Genomic DNA, 22,119 nt, shown 5'->3' on the forward strand with positions numbered 1-22,119 from the left:
TTTTATTGTTTAAATAACCTCACTTTCTAATCGTGGCAATGGTGTTGTTCAATGACAGACATGTATTAGTTTGAAACGTATCACTAGATCATTTCATTTCAGAGAGATAAATAATCTATGTTTTGTTGCAAAACGCTACATATATGCCCTCACTCTGAGACATGTTTTGCACTTATAGTTTTGACATAGTCAGACAAATAGTCACATTTTTAACAAAGACCGGTACAAATGATACATTTGTGACGTCAATATTTTAACAAAATAATTTATTTAAATGAATCAATGCAGTAATATGAGTTATGTATGTAAAAGTATACAGGAAACAAACATTCCATTCCAGCTAAGCAATGTATACAGCATATAGCGTTCTGCAACAAAATCCATTTTAATACACATTCAAAATCTAGGAATTAAAAATCTGAGAACAGTAATATATTTCACAGACAAAACAGGTACCCAAAAGCAATCATTTCTGATAATAAAACAAACAAATGTGAAAAGAATGGATATAGCATTTTGGAACTAAACTCTTCGTATGATGTTCCAGTCAGTAGATTATCCTCTTGCGCTTTAACTACATGCAAGATAGGCAGGCCACTTCCCAGAATAGATTTTACGATCAGCCAACAACTCTGAGTCTTGTTAGTGAATAAGGCTGATGTTCCTCTGACAATGCTTTTAATTAAAAGCCACATCATTTAAGCCTAAGGAAAGCTGTTATAGTTTCATCGTGCCTCATGACGCCGGAGTCTTAGGAATAATCAATCTTTATAAACAAGCTCTGGGAGGATTTTGAACGAACTGGATGATTTAAGAAAGTCAATAATATTGCCACACCACATCCTCTTATAAACATTGAGGACAAGTCAAAGTAAACAGAGTAGATCAAAACCATTGTAATGGCAATTTCATTCGATGACACTTGTGGATTTTAAAATAGTGAAGCATTTTAACGGCAGTTTTATTTCGATGACACTTGTTGACTTTAAAATGGTTTCGCTCACCACTAAGCTGCATGGGAAATTGCCTCTAGCTCCTTTCGCGCCTTCAGTCAAGACAAAACAAGTTTTGGCACGGGGAGATACAGAACATCAGGAACGCCTTGTTGGCATCTCCGTCATTATCACTCGCTTGGAAAACAATTTGTTCCAATTTTAACTTGACACGTTGATAACTTCATGTGGCGAACGTTGATAACTTCATGTGGCGAACGTTGATAACTTAAGTCACCCTGCACTGCTAAACTAACAAATGTAATCATGTGAAGTTGTGCTTGACTAGGGGCCTCTACTAAATCTGTATCTCTGAAGCGTTACGGATTGCGCCTTAGAAATGTAAAGGTCATTTCAGATTGAGCCGACATATATATATCGCTTACTGTGAACGCGGCCTCCGCTAACGCGGAAATTCAGCCGTAAAGCCCAATTGACATTGAAAGTCAATGTTCCCGCGGACACGGCATTCACAGTAAACGCTGCATTCGTCACCTCAATCGGAAATTATCTTTCACATTTCTGTCACGAAATCTGTAACGCGTGTTAAGCGTTGGAGAGACCCCCTAATTTTCAATCACGCTGTAACGCCGAACTTCTGCGATACGGATTGAATAAAGCCCTACGAGTGTTTGTCCATTTGACTCCATTGAAATAACATTAACGGTGTTTATCCAGTGTTCTATCTTATGTTCCTCAGAAATATACGGTATACACTGTAGCAATTCCATTTCATAACCAGCTAGTGGCAATTATTACGATAAGACAATTCAACAACACAATTTTGTCAACTTTTCAACTACAACAAATCCTTCTACGACAAGTATACAGTGTCTACCCATTTCTCTAGTTTTATTTAGTAGGACAATACTCCCTTAATGCAGCCCTGTTTCCCTCTCACCTATAGGCGTTTGTCTCCCTTTCTAATTCACATATAGTTGGAGTGCATTGCTACGCAATCTTTGACCCCTCTATTCAATTTGATACCCTGACATGCCAGTCTCACAAACAGTAAAGAGAGAGAGATGCTGTGAGGTTCATTTTGAATTAATCTTCTCTTGTATTTACTCCAGGTTCTTTTTCACGTGTTGTCATTGTCATTATGCGTGTTATTATTATTTCAGCATCAGCATGGTACAGCATTCCCAAGCAGGCTTCGTCAACATTGGCCTCGGCAGGACTGAACCTCTCCAGGAGCCCACAGTAATCCACCAGATTTGAGTTGTCACTCCTCGCTTGTTTCCATGGCCTCTCTCTCTCTCTCTCTTTCTCGATGACAGAGAAGATAAGCATGTTGCATACCGGATCACCAGGCTACGAAAAAAATGGTTCTGCTGAATAAGCCAGATGTAAATAATTGTTGAAAGCAATACAAGGGCCCTGCGTCGCAAAGTCCGCTGGATGTTGTGCTTGGCTGCCAGCACCGTGGCTCAGTTTCATTTAGGTACTCAATGGCCTTTTGAAATGTTTTGTTCAATTCAGCCCACAACAGGCTTAGAGTCCTTAGAGTATAAAATACCTTACTACCCACATTATTGAGCTGCTATATAAGCTCAAAGGTTCCTATTTTAAGTTTGCGTTATTTTTAGACAGCCCCCATAGGATTGCAGTGAGATTGCTTACCGCATGGTGTGCTCACCTTGTATTGAAAGAGACCCTTTAAATAAATACTTTTTATTCTGTTATTGGCTTTTTACATTTACAAAGCATGTTATAGTTTTATCAAAAGTGGAAAATATTGATGTTACATACGTAACAAATGTAAAAAATAAGTCTTCGATCTTACTTTCCCTGAAAGTAAGAACATACACTCGAGCAGGTGAACATATCCATAAAACACTGCTTAAGTCACTTAAGTTAATAAAACAGTACAAAAAGTAGAAACCATACATTTAAAAAGAATGGACAAAAACACTGACAACTATAACTTCCATGATTTCCCATGAATAAAAAAAATGTACACAAGTTCATAGTCTTAGTAGGGCGGGGTCATGTCAAGACCGGATGGATCAGCTAGCCTTGTCCAAACCTTTTGGCTGGTCGAATAACACTCCAGCTCGGAGGATTGTGACCCAGACTATTCACCCCAGAACCTTCCCACCCCCAGCCAACAGAACCAACAGTAACCTCCCCATTCTCCATCCTCAAATGTCGGTAAGGCAGGGACTTGATTAATCTTAGGTCTTGGAGTGCTTAGCCGGTCATCTGTGAGCACATACAGCCAGAGAAAGTGGTTACTTGTGCTCGTGTCATAACATCGGCAGGCCTCGATTACCGTGCGAACAAAGTGGTGCGCTCATTTTCGCACCTAGGGCTGTATCTTGATGCTTACAGGTGCAGTGGGATCAAAACACACATGCTTCCTTTTAAAAATGAGAATCGGGACAAAAAAAAAAAGACCCCGGCTGGGTTTCTATTGCTATGGCCTTTGGAATTTCTCCTGCAAAGTGTTTCAACGTTATCGCTTATCTCTCACAATGAATGTAACAGAAGTCTTGCAAAGGAGTGGCATTATTGGTAATACAGACCAGAAACATTTTGATTAAGATAAAATGGAGCTTTGCAGTACCTAAATTGAATTCAGACACAGGCTCTTTGTTCCAACCATTTGGTGTTAATGTATTTCGCATAATGACGCCTTAAAGAGATGAATGATTGTACAGTTACAGTATGAGGTCTGGAAAGGACTGGTAAACTCTTCCAGGAGGTTTACACTCCGTTCGAAGTAATATTACAGGTGTCCCTTTCTGCCTTACTGCACAAAGACATTCATGGAGACTGCTAGTCCAATGTTCTCTTCTTCTTATATACATTGTCTTAGTTTGTCTTTCAGAGAACATACCATATTGTACGGGATTGTAATAAATAGTCTTATACATATTGCTCGGCCTCCCCTTCATTCAGAATGGTCACTGACCCGTCCCCACTGTTCATCTCAATGTCCATCTCTTTTGCAGCTGCGTTCTCCGGCAACAGGGCCAGGTCCTTGAACACATCCACGTAATGGCCGAAGCCGGGGCCCCAGTTCAACAGGTTGTCCCAGTTGAAGCCCCCAGCTTGCTGGCCCAGTTTGTGGGGCAAAGTGTAATGGTCCGTCATCGGCGCCTGTGCAGCGGGCCCGCCCTCGGCCCACCGGCTAGAGTAACGCCTTTGCTTGAGTCGCCCACCGTAGTCCTCATCGTCGGCGTCCGACTCGTTGACCTGCGACAGCTTGGGAACCCTGGAGCTGTAGGCCACGGGCTTCTCCCGGTCGTACTCCATCTCGGAGCAGGTGAAGGAGTCGTGCGAGTCACTCTCAGATGATGACTCTGGGGGGGCGGGGATGCCGTCGGCCGGGTTGCGGACCCGCGACATGGGCCTCCGGCAGTCCTCCTCGGATGAGGAGCGGCCGTGGTCGGCGCTGCAGATGCTGGGGTTGCGGGGCCGCGGCGTGTTGAGCCGCTCCACCTCCTCGATGGACAGCCCCACAGGGGGTCCAGTCTCCAGAGGGATCTGCTCAATGGGCTGCTTGAGCCGGCTGCTCGGCCGGGAGCCGTGGCCCGCCATGGTCTGGGGGCTCTTGCTGCGGCGGCCCAGCCGGGTGGCGTAGTTGAACATGGCACCCGGCTGGCCTATCTCGTTGTGGTGCAGGTCCAGGGGGCTTCCATCCCGGCGGGCCAGGTTCAGCTCCCTAGTGGGGGTGTTGCGGTAGAAGGACGAGGGCTTGGTGAAGGGAGCCGGGCTGTGCCTGGAGAGGGGGTTGGGTGTGGGGCAGGCTGAGTGGCTGAGAGGGGTGGACCTCAGGGCCTGGCTGTACTGGGGCTGGTAGTTGTAGCTCGTGGCCCCCAAGGGCAGGGGAGACTGTCTGGCGAAGCCCAGAGGGCTGTGTCTCTGGATGGAGAACTTGGGCGTGTGGCTGCGGAACTGCTTGTAATGCTGAATGATGTCGGCGTCGGACGGGGCGATGCTGCTGGCATTGTCTATGTCATAGTGTTCGATATCTGCCTCAGGCATCTGGCAAGGGGCACACGGGGCGCTGGGGATGGTCTCGTTGTTGTGGGGGATGTCTGTCTCGTCATAGATCAGGTAGGGGTTCTCCCTCTCGATGATGTCTGGCTTGGGGTTGCCCTCAGGCTGCTTCCTCACAGTCATGTCGTCGCCGTACGGCGGGATGTTATCTGGGTCGTCAAACGCCACGTTCTCGCTCCCTTTCTTCTTCTTCTTCTTCTTCTTCTTCTCCTTGGGCTGCTTCTCCTCCTTTGGCACGTTGGTCTTGTTGCGGCCCTTGCAGTGGTTGCAGAGGATCAGACTGAGCACCACCAGGGCCAGGGCTGTGGCACAGCTGCCCACAATGGCCGGTACCGCCCAGATGGGCAAGGTCAGCTCCGTGGCCGTGGGGCTTGGGCTGCAGATGAAGCCGCCGTTGTTGGCTGTCTTGCAGAGTGTACCCTGAGGGCACTGAACCCCCAGGCACGCCACCAGGGTCTCGCAGGTCTTGCCAGTGTAGAATTCAGAGCAGACGCAGGTGTAACTAGAGTGGGGGCCAGGGACGCAGCTCCCTCGGTTCTGGCAGGGGTTCGAGGCGCATTCGCCGGGCGGGAGGCACTGGTAGGTGTACCACTGGTTGACGCACATCAGGCCGTCCCAGCATGGGCTGCTCTCACACAGGTTGGGCCCTCTGCAGCCAATCTTGACGGCTGGGCTGGTCTTGGAGATGGTGACAGTGCTGTGATCTCCGCTGAAGGGAAGATTTTCCCCATTGTACTTCACATAGGCCAGGCAGCCGTCAAAGCCTGTGGGAAGAATGGGGAGAGGAAGAGGTGTTCAAAAAACAGGAAGCACTCCTGGACGACTATTAAGACAACACAGTTATAATTTCTGAATGAAGTTTGAGCGCTTTTCAGATTGTGCCAAGTGGCTGGGATCGCCAACTTGTAAACAGGAACTGAAAGCTATAATCAGAACTGGAGGAATTTTGTTTAGTCGGCAAATTGGTTAAGCATCGGCCAAAATCTCAATGAAATGTCCTCATGGAAAACACCTCGACAAATCACATTCTCAAACACGTAAATAAATCGTTGGCAACTCTGAGAGAAGCCAAATAATTATTTTCAAAAACATAGGAGGTGGATGCCAGACAATCTTCAGACCTTGTATCGCTTCAAGACATCCATCTGGAAGAAATGTTTTGGTGACTAATTCAAACCTTCGCTTTCATTTTGCTTCACAAAGTTCCCTCACAGATGTAAACACATGTTTATTGAATTTATCCCATTTTGTTCTATTCATTAGATCCTTACTAGTTGAATGCACACCAGACCACAAATGCTTCTACATGCATATTAAGCGAGGGTCAGTTCCTATTTGGTGTAGTGTGGCCCCAAGAAACCGGGACCAGATAATCTTTGTGCTAGGCAAGTCAGCCTGCCATAGGCATGCACGTTTATTTTGAAGTATATCTTTACCTTATTGTGTGAAAGAGGCCAACAAATCAATAAAATTGCTTTTTTTTTTCATTTTCTTTCATTTTCTTTCCATTAAAAGTCTGAAATGTACAGTGGTGTATCCCTTCCCCCTGGAAGCCCTCTCGTTCACCCTATCCAAACTATTTTCAAGTCCGAAAACATTTGATATGTGACATCTGATCTGATTTAGATCTAATCCAAGACAAGATTCCATGGCAATAACATGAAAACATGAAAGCATCAAAGGCAGGGCTCCCCACCTAATCAAACTACTTTCACATTAGCTATTGTCTAGAAATGATCTGTAAAAGAGAGCAACATTAACTCTCTTCTACAATTTGTCCAATGTCAAATAAAACACAATTTACACTTGCTCCAGAGAGCAGGACTGCAACATCACCTAATATGGTCTGATTCAACAGAAGACCTTATATTAATTGAAAAAGGTATCTACCATTCACATACTGTATGACAATAACAGAAACTTCACACATCACCACCTCACCTGATGCAATTTTCTGCTGGGTGGGCCCAGAGGGGACTCCACCGAGGGACATGGTCAGGACGTTGAGACCCCCGAAGTCCTGCGTGGGGTGCTGGATGAGCTTGAGGAGTGCCCCGTCCACGTGGAGGGAGGTTGAAGAGCCGTTCTTGAAGACCTGCAGGACGTGCCACTGGCCATCTGATAGGACCATCTCTCCCAGGGTCCTCTCCACCTTACCCCCCACACCAGCATCAGATATGTAGTGGACATTGCCGTTCTTCAGCTGGGAGGGAAAAAGACAGAGACTGAGTTAGATGGATGGACAGATATGCAGACGTGGACAGACGGATGGATTGGACAGACGGATGGACACAGACAGACAGGAATGCAGGCCCGGCAGACAGACTGATACTGTATTATACATGTTTGTTGAGAAGGAAAGAGTGGAGAAATGTGATAAGCATGATGATGTGATTGTATGCTCTGATAATTCCCAACTCAGAGATGTTGTTGATGTTTTGTTTCAGTTGGAGAGCTGTTCTTGTTTTGTAATACTAATAATCTATTTAATTTACAGTATCGTTATTATACCTGTTACGTTGATTGAAAACACATTTTCCTTTACAACAACGACTCTTGCAGTGCAGAGGTAAAGGTTGCATATGCCAAATACCAGTAAACCAGCTATTATTATGATGATCATATTAGGCATGCAGGAACTTTCATACTATTACCTTCAATATGCATAAACTATATCCATACGAAACAGAGTGAATCATATAGAAGTAATTAATCAAAATGACAGTGTGCCAGGCATTGTATATGGTAATCTCATATATTTCAGCCTAAAGTGGAAAAGTAACCTCTTTTGCCTCCCCTTCAAAGAAACAAAACATCAGCAATGGTATGTAGCTTCAGGAAGAATTGATTTTAAAGGCCCACGACGAAAATCTGGAAATGGAAAAAAATAAAATCACACGAGCCAAAAACACAGGAAACGAGATCTGGAGAACCAATTTAACTTATCTCTTTTACATCACGTTATTTATACCCTATGCATATATTTTTTTTTGGGGGGGGGGTCAAGCAGTACATTCAATATTGTTTTTTGGGCCGTATAGTAGTAATGGTAGGGGGGATTCTGGGGGGACACGCACTGCACCGGAAAACACAACCAGAGAGACCCGGTGTGTCCTAGAGGGAAGGGAAGCGGACTGGGGGAAAAAGGAAAAGGATGAATAAGAGCTTGGGCCCTCGGACAGCTGCCCCGGATCAGTCAAAGCCTTGAACTCTATATCAGCAGAATGAAGGAGCGTATATGTAAGGGTAATGAGAGGAGGTGATAAAGACACAGATCCCCTTATAGCTTTGACTCAGGGGGTGGGGGTTAAAAGGGAGGATTGTGCATACGTGTGACATGTTTAAGTGTGGACCGAGTGGCAGATGGAGAAACAGACACAAATGAACGCGTGTGAGTGACAAATCTAAGTATAGAAGAATGGTTTGGGAAAAGCAAAACAGACAAACACATTAGCACTAGAAGCGCATCTCTGCATGCATACAGTATTTGTACTGTGTGTGGCTTGTTACCCGATAGGGTTTCGCTCTGTGGAGACTTCCTTTACCTTGATGGTGGTGTAGTTGCTGCTCTCCTGGATGTGGAGCAGGGTGCCACTCTTGCTGCGGGTGCGGAACTTAACCTTGAGGCTGCTGGGCCCAGAGAGGTCAGAGGTCAAGCCCATGAGGCTCTGGCGCAGCAGGATGTCCCGTTTGGGGCTCTGGCGCATGGCGTAGTCAAGGCGTCCAGTCCCATCCAGTGAGAGAGCCGTGTCGGCCGTGATGTCTATGAAAGAATGAAAAGCACAAGTCAAAGGAAATGATACCATCTGCCTTCTGAGTGATGGTCAAATTCAGAAGTGTATGACAAAATTCCCCTCCAAATTATTCGTACATTTCTCGCAGTATTTTCCGGTGAAGCCCTCCATGCATTTGCACTGCTGCCAGGACCAGTAGTCAATGCAGGTGCCCCCGTGTCTGCAGAGGTTGGCTGTGCAGGCTCCCTCCAGTCTGGGACATCTACAAACAAACAGACAGTCAGACAGGCACACACAAGTCTGCCCCCCTGGTGGACAGCCGGCCCTCAATAGGACACGGCAGATGAGATTCCCACAATACAAAAAAAACATAAAAGATCCAGGGAATTAGCATATTAAAAGATCTATCCTCGCCATTATTCACAACCAACTAAGAGAAAGAATTTCCATTCTACGATTACTATTTCCAAAAACTGTACATCTGCTATTTATATCAAAGATGGCTCTTCAGCTGTTCTTGAGGGTTGAGAGCTTCAGAGAATGACCAGATATCCTGCTGGGAGAGTTTGGGGTTTTAGGGGGATTGAGAGGGATGGAGGGGGTGTAGGGAAAGACAGAAAAGAAGAAGAGAAGGAGGGAGGGAGGGAACCAGACCTGTCAAGGATGTCATGAGATACCAGGGCCTGACTGGGCTCCAGCGGGCGGCCGTTGACAGCAAACTCCATGATGCAGCCCACAAAGTCGTGGGTGGCAACCTGGCCGCGGCGGTGAAGGACGGGCTCTACTGACCTGACGCCTCCCACCGAGAGCCTGTTGGGCCCAACGTCTAGGATCCTGCGAGAAGGAGAAGGAGAAGCCGCTGGAGGTCAGCACCTCTCACAATGACAATGACCTTCCCGGACCATTCCTCATCTGCCAGATCGCTCGCACAGAGTCTCGCATACACCCCCCCCCCCCCCCCCCCCCCCGGGTCCAGACGGCCTTTCACTCTGGGCCTCTCACAATGCTAAACGGTACAAGTGATGTCCATGTACGTGTTTACATACACTATGATTTACACTAGGCTAGCTGGATATGCAAGGGTTCATTGAGAACAGTCAAGGTGATGGATGTGCCCACAGATTGTTCCATTCTTTGCAGAGATTTGAGATATTGCTGCATTGTTTAGATAGTGACTAATGATGATATTTGCATACATTGAAGGTGGTAAGCCACTCTGAAAGTAAACAGCTTCAAATGGAATTCTGTTTTTCTCTCTCATTACTATAGATACAGTATACTATGAACATTTGCATTTGGAAATAAATACTTCCTCTATACCCAAATTCTCTTCTGTGTGTACTCTGCCAGGGTGTGTGCTAAGCTCTACTTTATGTGTTCTTACCAGTCAGTATGCACAGCCACGTTGCTCACAGCACAGTAGCCTGGCTCCTGATCGTCTCCACACAGGTCGACTGTCAGGGACGCAGCCTGCATGACGAGGGGAGCAGACACACACACACACACACACGTTATTCTCCTTGGACTGTACAGTACATATACTGTAGTAGCACACAACAAATCACCACACACGTTGTTCCTTCCTGATAGTTGTACCAGCTCAGACGGTCATATCTTACTCAGACGAGCACTCCAGTTTACAGATAACTACATGACTGATTTTGTACGTCACAATCAATGTCGTTTGATAGCATACTGTATTTGAAACCATCATTATGAAGATGGGAGGTACAGTAGACTTAAATATTAATCTGAGAATCCCTAAGATATGACTTTCACCCTTAACCAATGCTAATAATTGTTCTACTTTCCCTATGTGTCTCTGAAGCTTGACTGATGTGGAAAAAAAAGAGGTGGCAAGAGAAATGGAAAGTGTGTGAACGAGTTGAAAAACCATGACCGCATGCTCCACCTACACCAGGATCTTAGGTAAACACGGAGCGGCCTGCTTGGAGCGTGAGCACAAATCATCCAAGAGATGGCGGAGAGCGTGACCCCTCCCCTTCTCGGTCTCCTGAGGTAATTGCTAACACAGAAACGTTTTACGAAGCGAAAAAGCAACAAGGGAAACAAGAGTAATTTGTCTCTGGGCTTTGTCGCTATTGTTGAAGGGCTAGACCTACACGTCAGAGCCAGATGGGCATTTTATTAATGCCTTTCTCTCAGATCAAAGTCCCTGCAGCCAAACCGCAGCATACACACACTGTCAAGTGTCTCACACGATTGGAAAAAAAAAAAATAACTACCAGGAGCATTATTTTTGTTTGGTTAACTTGGAAGAAGGTAAATGAAACAGGGTTAACAAAATCAGTGATGTCACTGAACAGCATCATTTTCTCATGACCAACCTTCTAGATGACAAATCCAGAAAGATGGCTGCTGTTGAACACTACAGAAACATGCCATTGTCTACAGAAACACACTATTGTTGGATTATTTGTGTGAAAAGGTCAAGTTTAACACTTGTTGAGGAGGAAAACAACAGAATGTAGATGCTAAAGGGTGTAAACCAGTTGTAGATTTTTTTTATGTGAGGCCTAAAACCACTCTCATTCATGACAAGACAAACAGAAATAAGGCAAAAATAGCCTTGAGAAGAATGAGACCACAATTGTTGCAGTTAAATTGAGACAGGACTGTATAACAAATGTAAACTACATTAGTGTTCTTAACTTAGTGGTCATACTATTCTCATTGCCATTGCTGTAATAATAAAGCTATAATAACAGAGTAAAAACAATTAAACAATGCTTGTTGGGGTGCCGATTTCAGTAGGGTGATCTAAAATATGCTTCTCATATAAACAACAGTGTCCTTGACTCTCGGTGCGTCATACATTACTACGAACGGTGTCTGGTTTTCATCTGCTCAGAATCCAAAAGTGGAGGATCTGAAAAAAAAAAAGGCCTTCACGGGACAACCTCAATGACCCACATCACCTTCTCCAATCACACTGATCAGGTTCGTTTTACACCGCCTCAGGGACTTGGCACTTCAGGCACGAAACGTGCCCGCTCTGCTTCCATTCTTCTAGCTCGGCTAAGAGCCTCAACATGGTCATTCCTCAACCTACGCGTAATATTTGCAGTGCAGTAAGGGCAGCATCGCATTTCTCAATGCATGTTGTGTACCTTGCCATTCTGTCACACCTTTCCATTCTGTCACTCTGCACATCTCAACGCGGACAATTTAACGATTTTACCAGTTTCCTATGAAATCCCAGTGCAGGGTGAGAAATGACAGATCTGATGTCCAGCAGGAGACTTACATTATAAAACTTTGGACAGGCTGCTGATTTTTTTCTCTCCCCGCCATTGAGAAACTGGCAGAGAAATGACTAGATTCAAATACAAGGAGTTTCAGTGTCTGACGCTATTCTGGAGGTTATATTGTAAATCACAACAAGCAATCAAATATAATTACAAACTGTGAAAACCCTATACAGAACTACCACTGTGTGGGCAGTTTAATTATCATCTTTTGGTGCAAAGAAAGACGACGAGGCCAAATGTGGACGCTGCTCTCGGCTATAAAAACCCAGGAGGTCATAACTGCTATTGAATCATAAACTAATCTGCTATGTACATCTGGTGGCTTTAGGATTTTCCCCTCTACATTTTTGCAATTAAGGTCCCATCAAACCATTAAAACTTACAATAAAATATATTTTCCCAACCGTTTATGGTGCAAAAACAAATAAAGACAGCTTGGTACAGCCATATACATAACATAGAAATGACTCTCACCATTCCAGCTCTCCTTGCAATAACCGTGTGGAACTGTCCATCTGCAACCTTTATCATGGTCATTAATTTATAGGTCCCGCTACCCAAGTTAAACGAGAAGCGCATCTGTCCCTCAAAGATCTCCAGAGCCAAGAATTCCGCCTTGTCTCCGGTCTGGTTGTCATGGTTGTACATGAGGAGAGCGTTGCTCTTCAGTGTGGCAAACTTGATGTAGATGTAGTTATTGTTGGGATCCAGGCTAGGAAACTCCATGTAGGACAGCTCCTCAAAGCCGTAGCTGTTGAGTTCACAGTGTTTTCCAAAGACCCCTGAGGACGAAAGGAATGAATACAAATCAAACAGGGAAGTCATGAATAATTCACCATGCTGCATCTACTAAATCAGCACATAGCTAGGAATCTGTTGCCATCTGCCATCATAGGCTAACGCTAATCATGCTAAGAAGAGAGAAACAGTTCAACAACATGTGAATAAATGTGACATGGAGACACAATAAATGACAATGGGGATAGCAACAGTCATTTTTGCCAATCCAGATAGTTTTCAATCATCTAGCAGTTGCCCCTACGTTAATACTCACCAAATGGACAATGACAGTAATATCCATCCACTCTGTTCTGGCAGGAGCCGCCATTAAAACATGGGTTACACTCACAGTGATTGATGATGGAATCACACGTTTTGCCTGGGTTCACAAAACAACACAAATTCAAATGAACGAGGTGGGGTTGACAAAGGAAAATGTGGGGGGGGGGGAACTTAAAATCACAGGGGGTCTATGCTATTGTAAACGTAAGGATAATCTATTTGAAACTTAGATGAGTGAAAAAGTAATACATTGGGAGATTATATATATAGATTTGACAACTATAGCCTCTTCATTGGATCTCTGGGGCCAAGAGACACGATGAAAATATGATGACTTAAGGAAAAACAATATTAATAGACACAGACAGAACAAGGTATGCAAGGGGCGAGACTGACAATGACCTGCAGCGTCATGTATTTTTAGGTACTGACTCCTGCAACATGAGACAAATAGTTTAAAGGAGATACATTCTTTCACCACAACCAGGCAGGGAAAACAGGAAGTGTGGAGTTCAACGTGAGGGCATGCAAACTACTGTATGTCAATAGGTGCAATTCTTCAGGAGGGCCATTTGTCTTGATGAAACGCAAAAGGTTTGTGGTCATTTGTTAAGGTCATTGTGAAAAAAAGGCAAAACATCTGCTGTTGATCATTGGAAATGTCTTTCAGCAACTACAGCCAGCAGCTGACCAAACAGACATGATTCAAACTACTGCTCTCGTTTTGCTTCTCCATGTGCTCTCCCTTCACTAAGAGTAATATTACTTTATTCATCATATCATCAACTTAGCATTACATTCAAGCAGGGAGGGGGTGATTTACACAGTGGCTAGTACTATTTAGTTCACTTTTTGAAATTAAGGAGAGCAATCTTCAATGCATATTAAACCTCTAAATGCTTGACCTACAGAAAGATAGAAAGAACCTTAAACATCTCAAATATGCAGTACTGTAGAAAGAAAGACATGGAGAGGAATATGAGTCTATATGAGACTAAGGCCCTTACTGGGTTCAATTTCGCATCATCCTTTTTATTAAAGTAAACATGACAAGATGATATGCATCAAAGCTGATACCCCCCAACTAGTAATTGTAAAACCCAAAAATGTTTGGCAGTCAGGCCTGTATGCTAGGGTTACAACACCTCTTGCAATCGTTTGGAGGCAAATACTTTACTTGGACAAGCAGGATTCATGTGCAGTGTGTGTATACTTGAGCCTAGCTGAACATCTGTGGTTGTGTTGCTCATAAAATCCAAATGACTCCTAAGGCGTTGTACAGTACCTGCAAAGCCGGATTTGCAGAGGCAGTTGAAGCCACCGGGATAGTTCTGGCAGAGCGCCCCGTTCTTGCAGGGGTTGGAGAGGCATTCGTTTACGTCCCTCTCGCAGGCCATGCCCGTGAATCCCTCAGGGCAGGTGCAGGAGAATCCCCCCACCAGGTTGTGGCAGGTCCCACTGTTGTGGCATGGGGACGGCAGGCACTCGTCTATATCCGTCTCGCACAGCGCCCCCGCGTACCCTGGTCTGCAACTGCAAGCGTATGGCTGGAGGGGGTGGTTTGTGACAAGGATCACCGGGACACTCTCCTCTGTCTTCATATCTGGCCCCACGCTAAGGCGCTTCTTGCAGCTGCCCCCGTTCTGACATGGGTTACGTGTGCAGGGGTCATGATCCACTGAGTCTACCTGCACCCCGCACTGCCTGTGCAGAACTTCTTTGATGCTCTGAAAGAAGGTGGCCACTCCACTGGGGTTGACATACTGTCCATGGCTGCGCTTTATGGCAGCCATCAGGAAAGTCTGGTTGTTGAGTTCAAACGCACCATACAGCTGTACTCCAGTGCCTAGCCCCGCCAGCTGTGAGTTTGCGATGCGAACAAAGCTGAGGTAGTGATTGGTGAGGAAGGTGGTGACCCCCTGGGTACGGAGGCGAATCAGGATACTGTTGTCCACAGTGGCGTTGGTGAACCCCATGAAGAAGACGCGGACGTTACTGCTGACAGAGCCATGGACACCATCACTACTCCGGACAGCTAATTCGAATGTTCCGTCTGTTGAGCGGGCCTTGGAGTTGAGATCACAGGTGCCCGTTGGGATGGTGAACAGACTGGATGAAGGAGGGGTCAAGGAGCAATGGAAGCTGTCCTGGATGTCTGGGTCTTGGGGCTTCACAACCCCGAGGGACCCTCCGGGGAACATGTTTCCGAAATAGTGGACATAGATCACCACTGAGCGCGGCTCTGACGGGTTATCATTCTGATCACTGACTTTTACGTGGACCGTTCCGGTGGAGGACATCTGAGGGACGCCGGAGTCCTTGATCACCACCAAGAGGTAAAAGTCACTGATCTGCTCCCTGTCGATCTCTCGACTGGTGGTCAGCACTCCAGCGGGGCTGAGGCTGAAGTAGTTGTTGGCTGAGCCGGCGCTGAGCAGACTGTATGAGAACGGACCTTGATTAGGTGAAAGGTCTGGGTCGGTTGAGGTAAGAGTTGCAACGTCTGTCCCGGCTCGCTGGTTCTCCATGACCTCTGCATTCACCGTCATCAGAGTAGGACCGTTATCATTAATGTCCTCCAGATTCACGATCAGGGTTGCACTTCCAGTTGCCGAGGGTGAGCCAGAGTCCACAGCTAGCAGAGTCAGGCTGAACAGAGGAGTGGTTTCTCTGTCCAGCTCAGCTGCAACAGACACTTGGCCAGTCTGGGGGTTGATGTTGAAGACATTTTTCTTGAAGTCTGAGACTATGGAGTAAGAGAATCTGCTCCAGCTTGGGACAGAGTCAGAGTCCTGGGCACTAACGAAGGTGACCAAGCCGCCAGGGGAGAGACCCTCACTGATCTGAACATCATACAGTTCCTGACTGAAAACAGGAGGATCATTGGCATCCAGGATGGTGATATTCACAAAGACCTCGTCGATATCCGCCCCATGGATGCTTCCCGCGTTCTTCGCCAGGACTTTGAGGGAGATCTTTTCCTCTTTCTCACGATCAAGCGGACCTGTGACATAGATCTGTCCTGTTTTCCTGTTGATGCTGAAGCCCTTTCTTCTGCTCTTCCCAAAAATTAGGTAGTAAACCACTCCGTCATGTCCTTGGTCGCGGTCACTGGCGAACACCTCTCCCACCACTGTGCCTCTTGGAGCTGCTTCAGAGACTTCAAAGTAGTACTGCTTGGAGACAAAGCGGGGAACGTATTCATTGGCCCCCTTGAGCTGAATGTTGACGTTGGCGAAGCTGCAGCGCTCCTCGTCTGGGACATTGAAGGCCTTCACTGTTAAGTGGTAGACCTGCTTGGCCTCATAATCCAGGAAACCCTGGGTGGTGATTACACCGGTGTTTGGATCAATTACAAAGAGGTCACTGTCTGAAGACTGGATCACGTAAGCCATAACGGCATTGGGCCCAGAATCTCTGTCTGTGGCATTCATTTTCACCACTGTGGTGCCACTGGGAACGTTCTCCTGTACCACAGGGAAATACTCATCAGGATCAAATATAGGTGGGTTATCGTTCACGTCGGTCACATGGATTGTAACCATGACGTAGCTGGTCTTTGCGATCCATCCCCCGTCAGTGGCTGTCACTCTGAGCTCATATCTTTGCTTTTCCTCAAAGTCCAGATGATTGGCCAGAGACAGGATTCCTGTTTTACTGTTCACGGCAAATAGGCCCTTGTCATTGCCCGAAGTGATGTTGTATGCGATGAGCCCATTCATCTCTTTGTCCTTGTCCCTGGCAGAGAGAGTCCTGATGGCTGTCCCCACAGCAAGGCTCTCCGGTATGGTAGCTGTGACTTGGCTTTGGGAGAACTCTGGTGTGTGGTGGTTCTCCTCAGTGACTGCCACTTTCACAGTGGTTCTAGCAGTCAGAGGGGGGTTGCCTTTGTCTCTGGCTGTAACATCCATGAGGAACACCTTGTTCATATCTGAGGTGAGTGAGGCGGCGACAGTGACCCATCCACTCTGTTTATCCAGTTTGAACTTGCTAGAGCTGTTCCCTCCTGATATTATGTACTCCACCTCAGAGTTGAGGCCAAAATCTTTCTTGTCTAGAGCTATGACCATGATAAGTTTGGTGCCAACTTTGACGCTTTTAGTGACAGGTGTAAAGTAGCTAGACAATTCAAACTTGGGTGGATTGTCATTACTATCTACTATGTTTACAATGACTGTAGTTTCACTCATCAATGGCTTTGGCGCACGGTCTGAAGCAGTAACGATGAAACTATGACGATTTATGTTTATGTTGCTGCCAGTTGAGTTTTTATACTTTAAATGCTGTTTGATAAAGATTTCTCCAGAGCTTGAATTGATTCTGAAGTATTCTGACTGGGACCTGATGAAATAGAATATTTTGCCATTGAAGCCCTCGTCAGGGTCTGTCGCAGACACCTGAGTAACAAGTGACCCCACATCTGTAAGTTCAGGGTAGTCCAGATAGTAAGATGGCCGACTGAATCGGGGGGCATTATCATTGACATCTGTTACAAATATTGTGACATCCGTGCTAACTGTCCAGCCAGAATCATGGGCAGAGACTTTGGCAATGTAATGGTCAGTGTCTTCTCTATTGAGAGGTCTACTGATTGTTATGTCTCCTGTACTTGGATTGATAGTGAACGGTAGACTTGTGTCTGTGATTGAATACTTGCTTATGGCATTAGCACCTGCGTCCTCGTCTGTGGTTGTAACCCTGGTGACAGTGTACCCCACTGGGGCGTTTTCGGGCACTGTGGCGCTAAAGATCTTAGAGAACCTGGGAGCGTTATCATTCACATCTAGCACGTTTATCAGGACTTTAACAGCCGTGCTTTTGGGAGGGTTACCACGGTCGGTGGCCTTCACTTTAAGGGCATATTGAGCTACTTTTTCCCTGTCAAGAGGCCTGGTCGTTCGGATTTCACCAGTGGCCCGGTTGACGCTGAAGCTGTTCTCCTTGTTGCCGTCGATTATGGCGTATTCCAGCTGGCCGTTAAGGCCACTGTCCTGATCCACAGCAGACACAATGAGCACCCGCTGAGGGGACAGGTTCTCCAGTATCTCTGCATGTAATGGTTCCCTGTCAAATACGGGGTGGTTGTCGTTTACATCCAGCACTGTGATCTCCACTTTCTCATATGAGGAATAGGGGGGGAATCCTTGGTCCCTGGCCTCAATCCAGAGCACATATTTCTGAATGTGTTCAAAGTCCAGTGAATGTTTGATTGACAGCTCTCCAGTCAACTGGTCGATGTGAAAGGCATTATCCAGGTTTCCACTGGCGATGTAGTATGACAGGGCCCCGCCACGTGTCGAGGACCCGGTCACTGTGGTAATGATCGTGTTTGTGGGTTGGCTCTCTGGGAATGTGAAAGTAGTATCCTTCAGCTTGATGACAGGGAAGTCTCCCCCGGTCACAAACCGGACGGTCACGGTGGTCAAGTCTGTTTTGGGATTGGTTCCGCCGTCTTTCACTCGGACAGTGAGGGTAACCTCCGAGCTGCCTGTCAACCTCTCATTGGCTGTGATGGCTCCTCTTAAGGGGTCAATCTTGAACTTGTCTGAGTTGCGGCCAGTTAGAGAGTAGTGGAGCTGAGCATTGGGTCCCGCGTCCTCATCTGTCACTGTCACAGCGAATACCAAGTTGCCTGAAAAATACAAAATGAGACCAAATGCTTCAGAATAACTTGTACAGCAGATGTATGCTTAATCATCAATATTTTCCACAAAAGTAATAATTTCATAGGAGGTAAAATAAATACTGTTGATACTTTAGTTATTTAATCACATATTATACAAGCATAATATCATTAAACATATACTGTAAGTACATGAATATTTGAAATGAATATTCATGAATAACATCTGAACCCACCTGCTGAGATGAAGGCGGGGATGTGTGTGACGTAGGGGTGGTGGTGGAAATGGGGAGGGTTGTCGTTGATGTCTGCCACCACCACCGACACAGTGGCAGAGCTGGACATGCCCAGGGGCTGCCCTCCGTCTGTGGCCACAACTAGGAGCTGATAGTTGGCTCTGGCCTCCCGGTCCAGTAGGGAGCTGGTGATGATCTGGCCTGTGGCTGGGTTGATGGAGAACTGACCGTTGCCTCCAGTCAAACTGTAACTGTAGGGATACATAGAAGAGGACACGTTTTAGTAACACACAGTGGGGAAATGATAAGATTTGTACAGCTTGGTTTTAGTTGAGATGTTTCATTTATTTTCAATGGAATATATATGTATATGAGTTATACACTACTTCGAGACAATATTTGAATATTAGTTTTAGTCAATACAATCTTAATACTGTTACTATACTGTCGCCAGGAGGAGCAGTTTCCTACATACATTACATTAGATATTGTGATAATATGCAACACATACTGGTAAGCTTTCTACTGCCTATACATGCCCAGATTCAAATATCTTGTTCAGCATTGCCAAAATAATCCTACGGAGGGCACTGTTTTAAGCTTTAAAGAGGCAGAGAGTATATTTCATTGAAAAACACAGACATAAAATAACTTAATACATTTTCTGTGGTTTTTGTTTGATGAAAGCACCATGTACAATGTATTGGCCAAGCGTTACCCAATTCCTAAGGTATTCATCTTAATATTGTATCTCATTCCATTTTCTCCTGTGTTTTGTTGCTTCTCACAGAGGCTTTAATTCAAACAGCTCACAAGAGCACATATTTTGAAAACGCATCCTATAAAATGGGGACAAATTATGGAATAAAGTGTAAACACAGATGGAACACAGACTTATTGGGACCACAGACAACCAAGCTGTCTACAACCAGAAGTGGTTCAGACAGTCCAGAAGCAGAAGTTCAAAAAAAGCCCAAGTTAATGGGCTGTGAGAATGGAAACTAATAACTGATGGCAACTGGTTATGCTCTCCATTAAGGCCTAGAACCCATGGCACCCCTGATACTAGTTCTGTCATAGCCAATTAACATCCTCATTATGATGTTTTGGGAAAGTGGGGCAAACTGACGTACCCCCCTGCGCCTCCCCATTGGGGGTACCAGGGCGAGGGGGGATCCGAACCAAATGTTCGGCTTGGGGTACAGGAGCCCCGCTTATGACTCTAGGGATGGAATAGGGTGGGGGACTGTACCTTACGACACCGTTGAGGCCCACGTCTGCGTCGGAGCTGTTGACCAGGAGCACGTCGGTGCCGGTGGGGGCGTCCTCGGGGATGGTGGTGTGGAAGGTGGCCGAGGTGAACACGGGGACGTTGTCGTTGACGTCATCTACCAGGACAGTGACCGTACCCGTTCCACTCAGGGCAGGAGAGCCTGGTCATAAAAGGAGAGAGAGAGAGAAAAAAAAAGAACGAGGGAATGAGAGCATATCAAAAGACCAAGAGCTTTATTTGAAAGACCTAAGGGATAAGTGCAGACCAACAAAGTACCATATGAGATGACTTATTGTGCGGGCTTATCATTTACATGCTGAAGCAATTTATGTCCTTACAGGGACTCAAGCAAGAGATCCCTGCATTTAATCCAGCAAACGTCTTTGGTCACCACAAGTCCGACTTCCTGAGCCATACTGCCACATCAACACAAAACACGTCAGAAGAGTTCAATAACTCTGAAACAGAATCTTCAGAACGTGTCCTTCCTGGGGTCTTGCATATCATAGATTCAATCTGGTTGCTGAGGTACTGGTATCTATTTTGAGGCAAGCAGCACTCGGTGAGTTACTCTGTGGAATTCGAGAACAGAAAATGCTATTTTCAGCAGAAATCTAACCGTTCTTTCCCCAAGCGAGTGACGAAATAAGGCTCTCTGGGCCCTGAGGGATGGATTTAAATCAATAGCAGATGAAAACGAACTCCAATGCAGAGATTCTAAAAGATTCAAACATCTGCTGGCTTCAAGTGCCACTTCACAAACCCTTCTTTAGATAGCACGTTAATTTAAAGTGTTACCAATGAATTCGCGGCTCACATGCAGATGTATATTCAGCTGTTAATAGCATCAAATACTTGAACCTTGCCTAATGTGCGGAGGCACAGATGAATAAGAATATAATCAAAAACATTTGGAAAAAGTGACCATGAATAATCTCTCTTGGTCTGGAACCTGTGCATAATCAAAACATCAAGAGACTCCAGAATCTCACGCAGAGGGACAAGATGGAGTTCATCCCTTAGAGCCAGGAGGGGCTCTCCTGATTTGTAAAGATCAGGATCGTTCAAAACATGTGCTCATAAGCTCTTTGCCGCATAACTAACACTTATCTGCTCGTTTGGATGACAAGGGGATTATGGTCCAATGAAGAGCCTTATATTTAGCTAATGAGCGGTGGGGTGATATCTGCTGTCATAGAACCTTCCTGTGAGAAACAATCCTTTCCCAATAATTCCAAAGAAAGAACATGCATTTAATTCCTGCAGATTCAACTCAATTCTTAATGCATCCAGCTGCAATGATTAGCACAGCAGTTAGCACAAACACACTTAAAATAGTTAAACGCCCCAAACAAAAATTGCATTCCAGCACAAAATAAATTATACATACACAGGGAAAAAGTAAACAGGTTTTTATCCCAAAATACCGGGCTCAGAAACCACAAGCTCTAATCTTTATACTGTTGAGTCATTACAAAGATGAGTCATCCGTTGTTGTCCCTTCAGTAAAGTAGACCATGTTCACAATGTTGTATTTATTACCAACTATAGGCCTTAGACTTTGAAAGGAACATATGACAAGGTAATTTATGATCATACAGTGCATCATTTCAAGGAAGGTGTTTCAAAGTACAAAATAAGGCAGCCTTTGCTTACATATTCGCTCATTCAAAGGCAATAGATTTTTTAAGACCCCCCCCCCCCCCCAAGGCCCAAATGAAATGCATGGAACACTGAATACTATAAATATCATTAAGTTAGATTGTCCTCATTCAATTACATAACCAGTGGCACCAGTATCAAAACATATGAGTCAGCAAACTGCCTAGTAGTGGTGCGATGTGATTGCCATACAACGTGATGAGGACGCGGGACCCAATGCCATACAACGTGATGAGATTAACAGGAATGAGTCATCA

At 45.5% G+C, this 22,119-nt stretch overlaps 1 protein-coding gene across 1 annotated transcript in view; it reads right to left on the reverse strand.

Annotated features, from left to right (window-relative positions):
- Positions 1 to 249: 249 nt before the first annotated feature.
- Positions 250 to 22,119, reverse strand: part of LOC110505081 (protocadherin Fat 4) — a 98,336-nt gene continuing 76,466 nt past the window's right edge. Inside the window, exons 7-17 of the mRNA XM_021584041.3 lie at positions 20,180 to 20,360; positions 18,928 to 19,178; positions 14,354 to 18,700; positions 13,061 to 13,165; positions 12,481 to 12,788; positions 10,119 to 10,204; positions 9,389 to 9,568; positions 8,872 to 8,996; positions 8,546 to 8,763; positions 6,942 to 7,203; positions 250 to 5,764 (exon numbers count right to left, since the gene is read on the reverse strand). Of these exons, the coding sequence (XP_021439716.3) occupies positions 3,864 to 5,764; positions 6,942 to 7,203; positions 8,546 to 8,763; positions 8,872 to 8,996; positions 9,389 to 9,568; positions 10,119 to 10,204; positions 12,481 to 12,788; positions 13,061 to 13,165; positions 14,354 to 18,700; positions 18,928 to 19,178; positions 20,180 to 20,360 (7,964 nt within the window). The 3' untranslated portion in view covers positions 250 to 3,863. The remainder of the gene's footprint in view (positions 5,765 to 6,941; positions 7,204 to 8,545; positions 8,764 to 8,871; positions 8,997 to 9,388; positions 9,569 to 10,118; positions 10,205 to 12,480; positions 12,789 to 13,060; positions 13,166 to 14,353; positions 18,701 to 18,927; positions 19,179 to 20,179; positions 20,361 to 22,119) is intronic.

This window comes from Oncorhynchus mykiss, chromosome 25 (assembly GCF_057628025.1).
Source record: "Oncorhynchus mykiss isolate SJ-2025 chromosome 25, ASM5762802v1, whole genome shotgun sequence".
Classification (NCBI taxonomy): domain Eukaryota; kingdom Metazoa; phylum Chordata; class Actinopteri; order Salmoniformes; family Salmonidae; genus Oncorhynchus; species Oncorhynchus mykiss.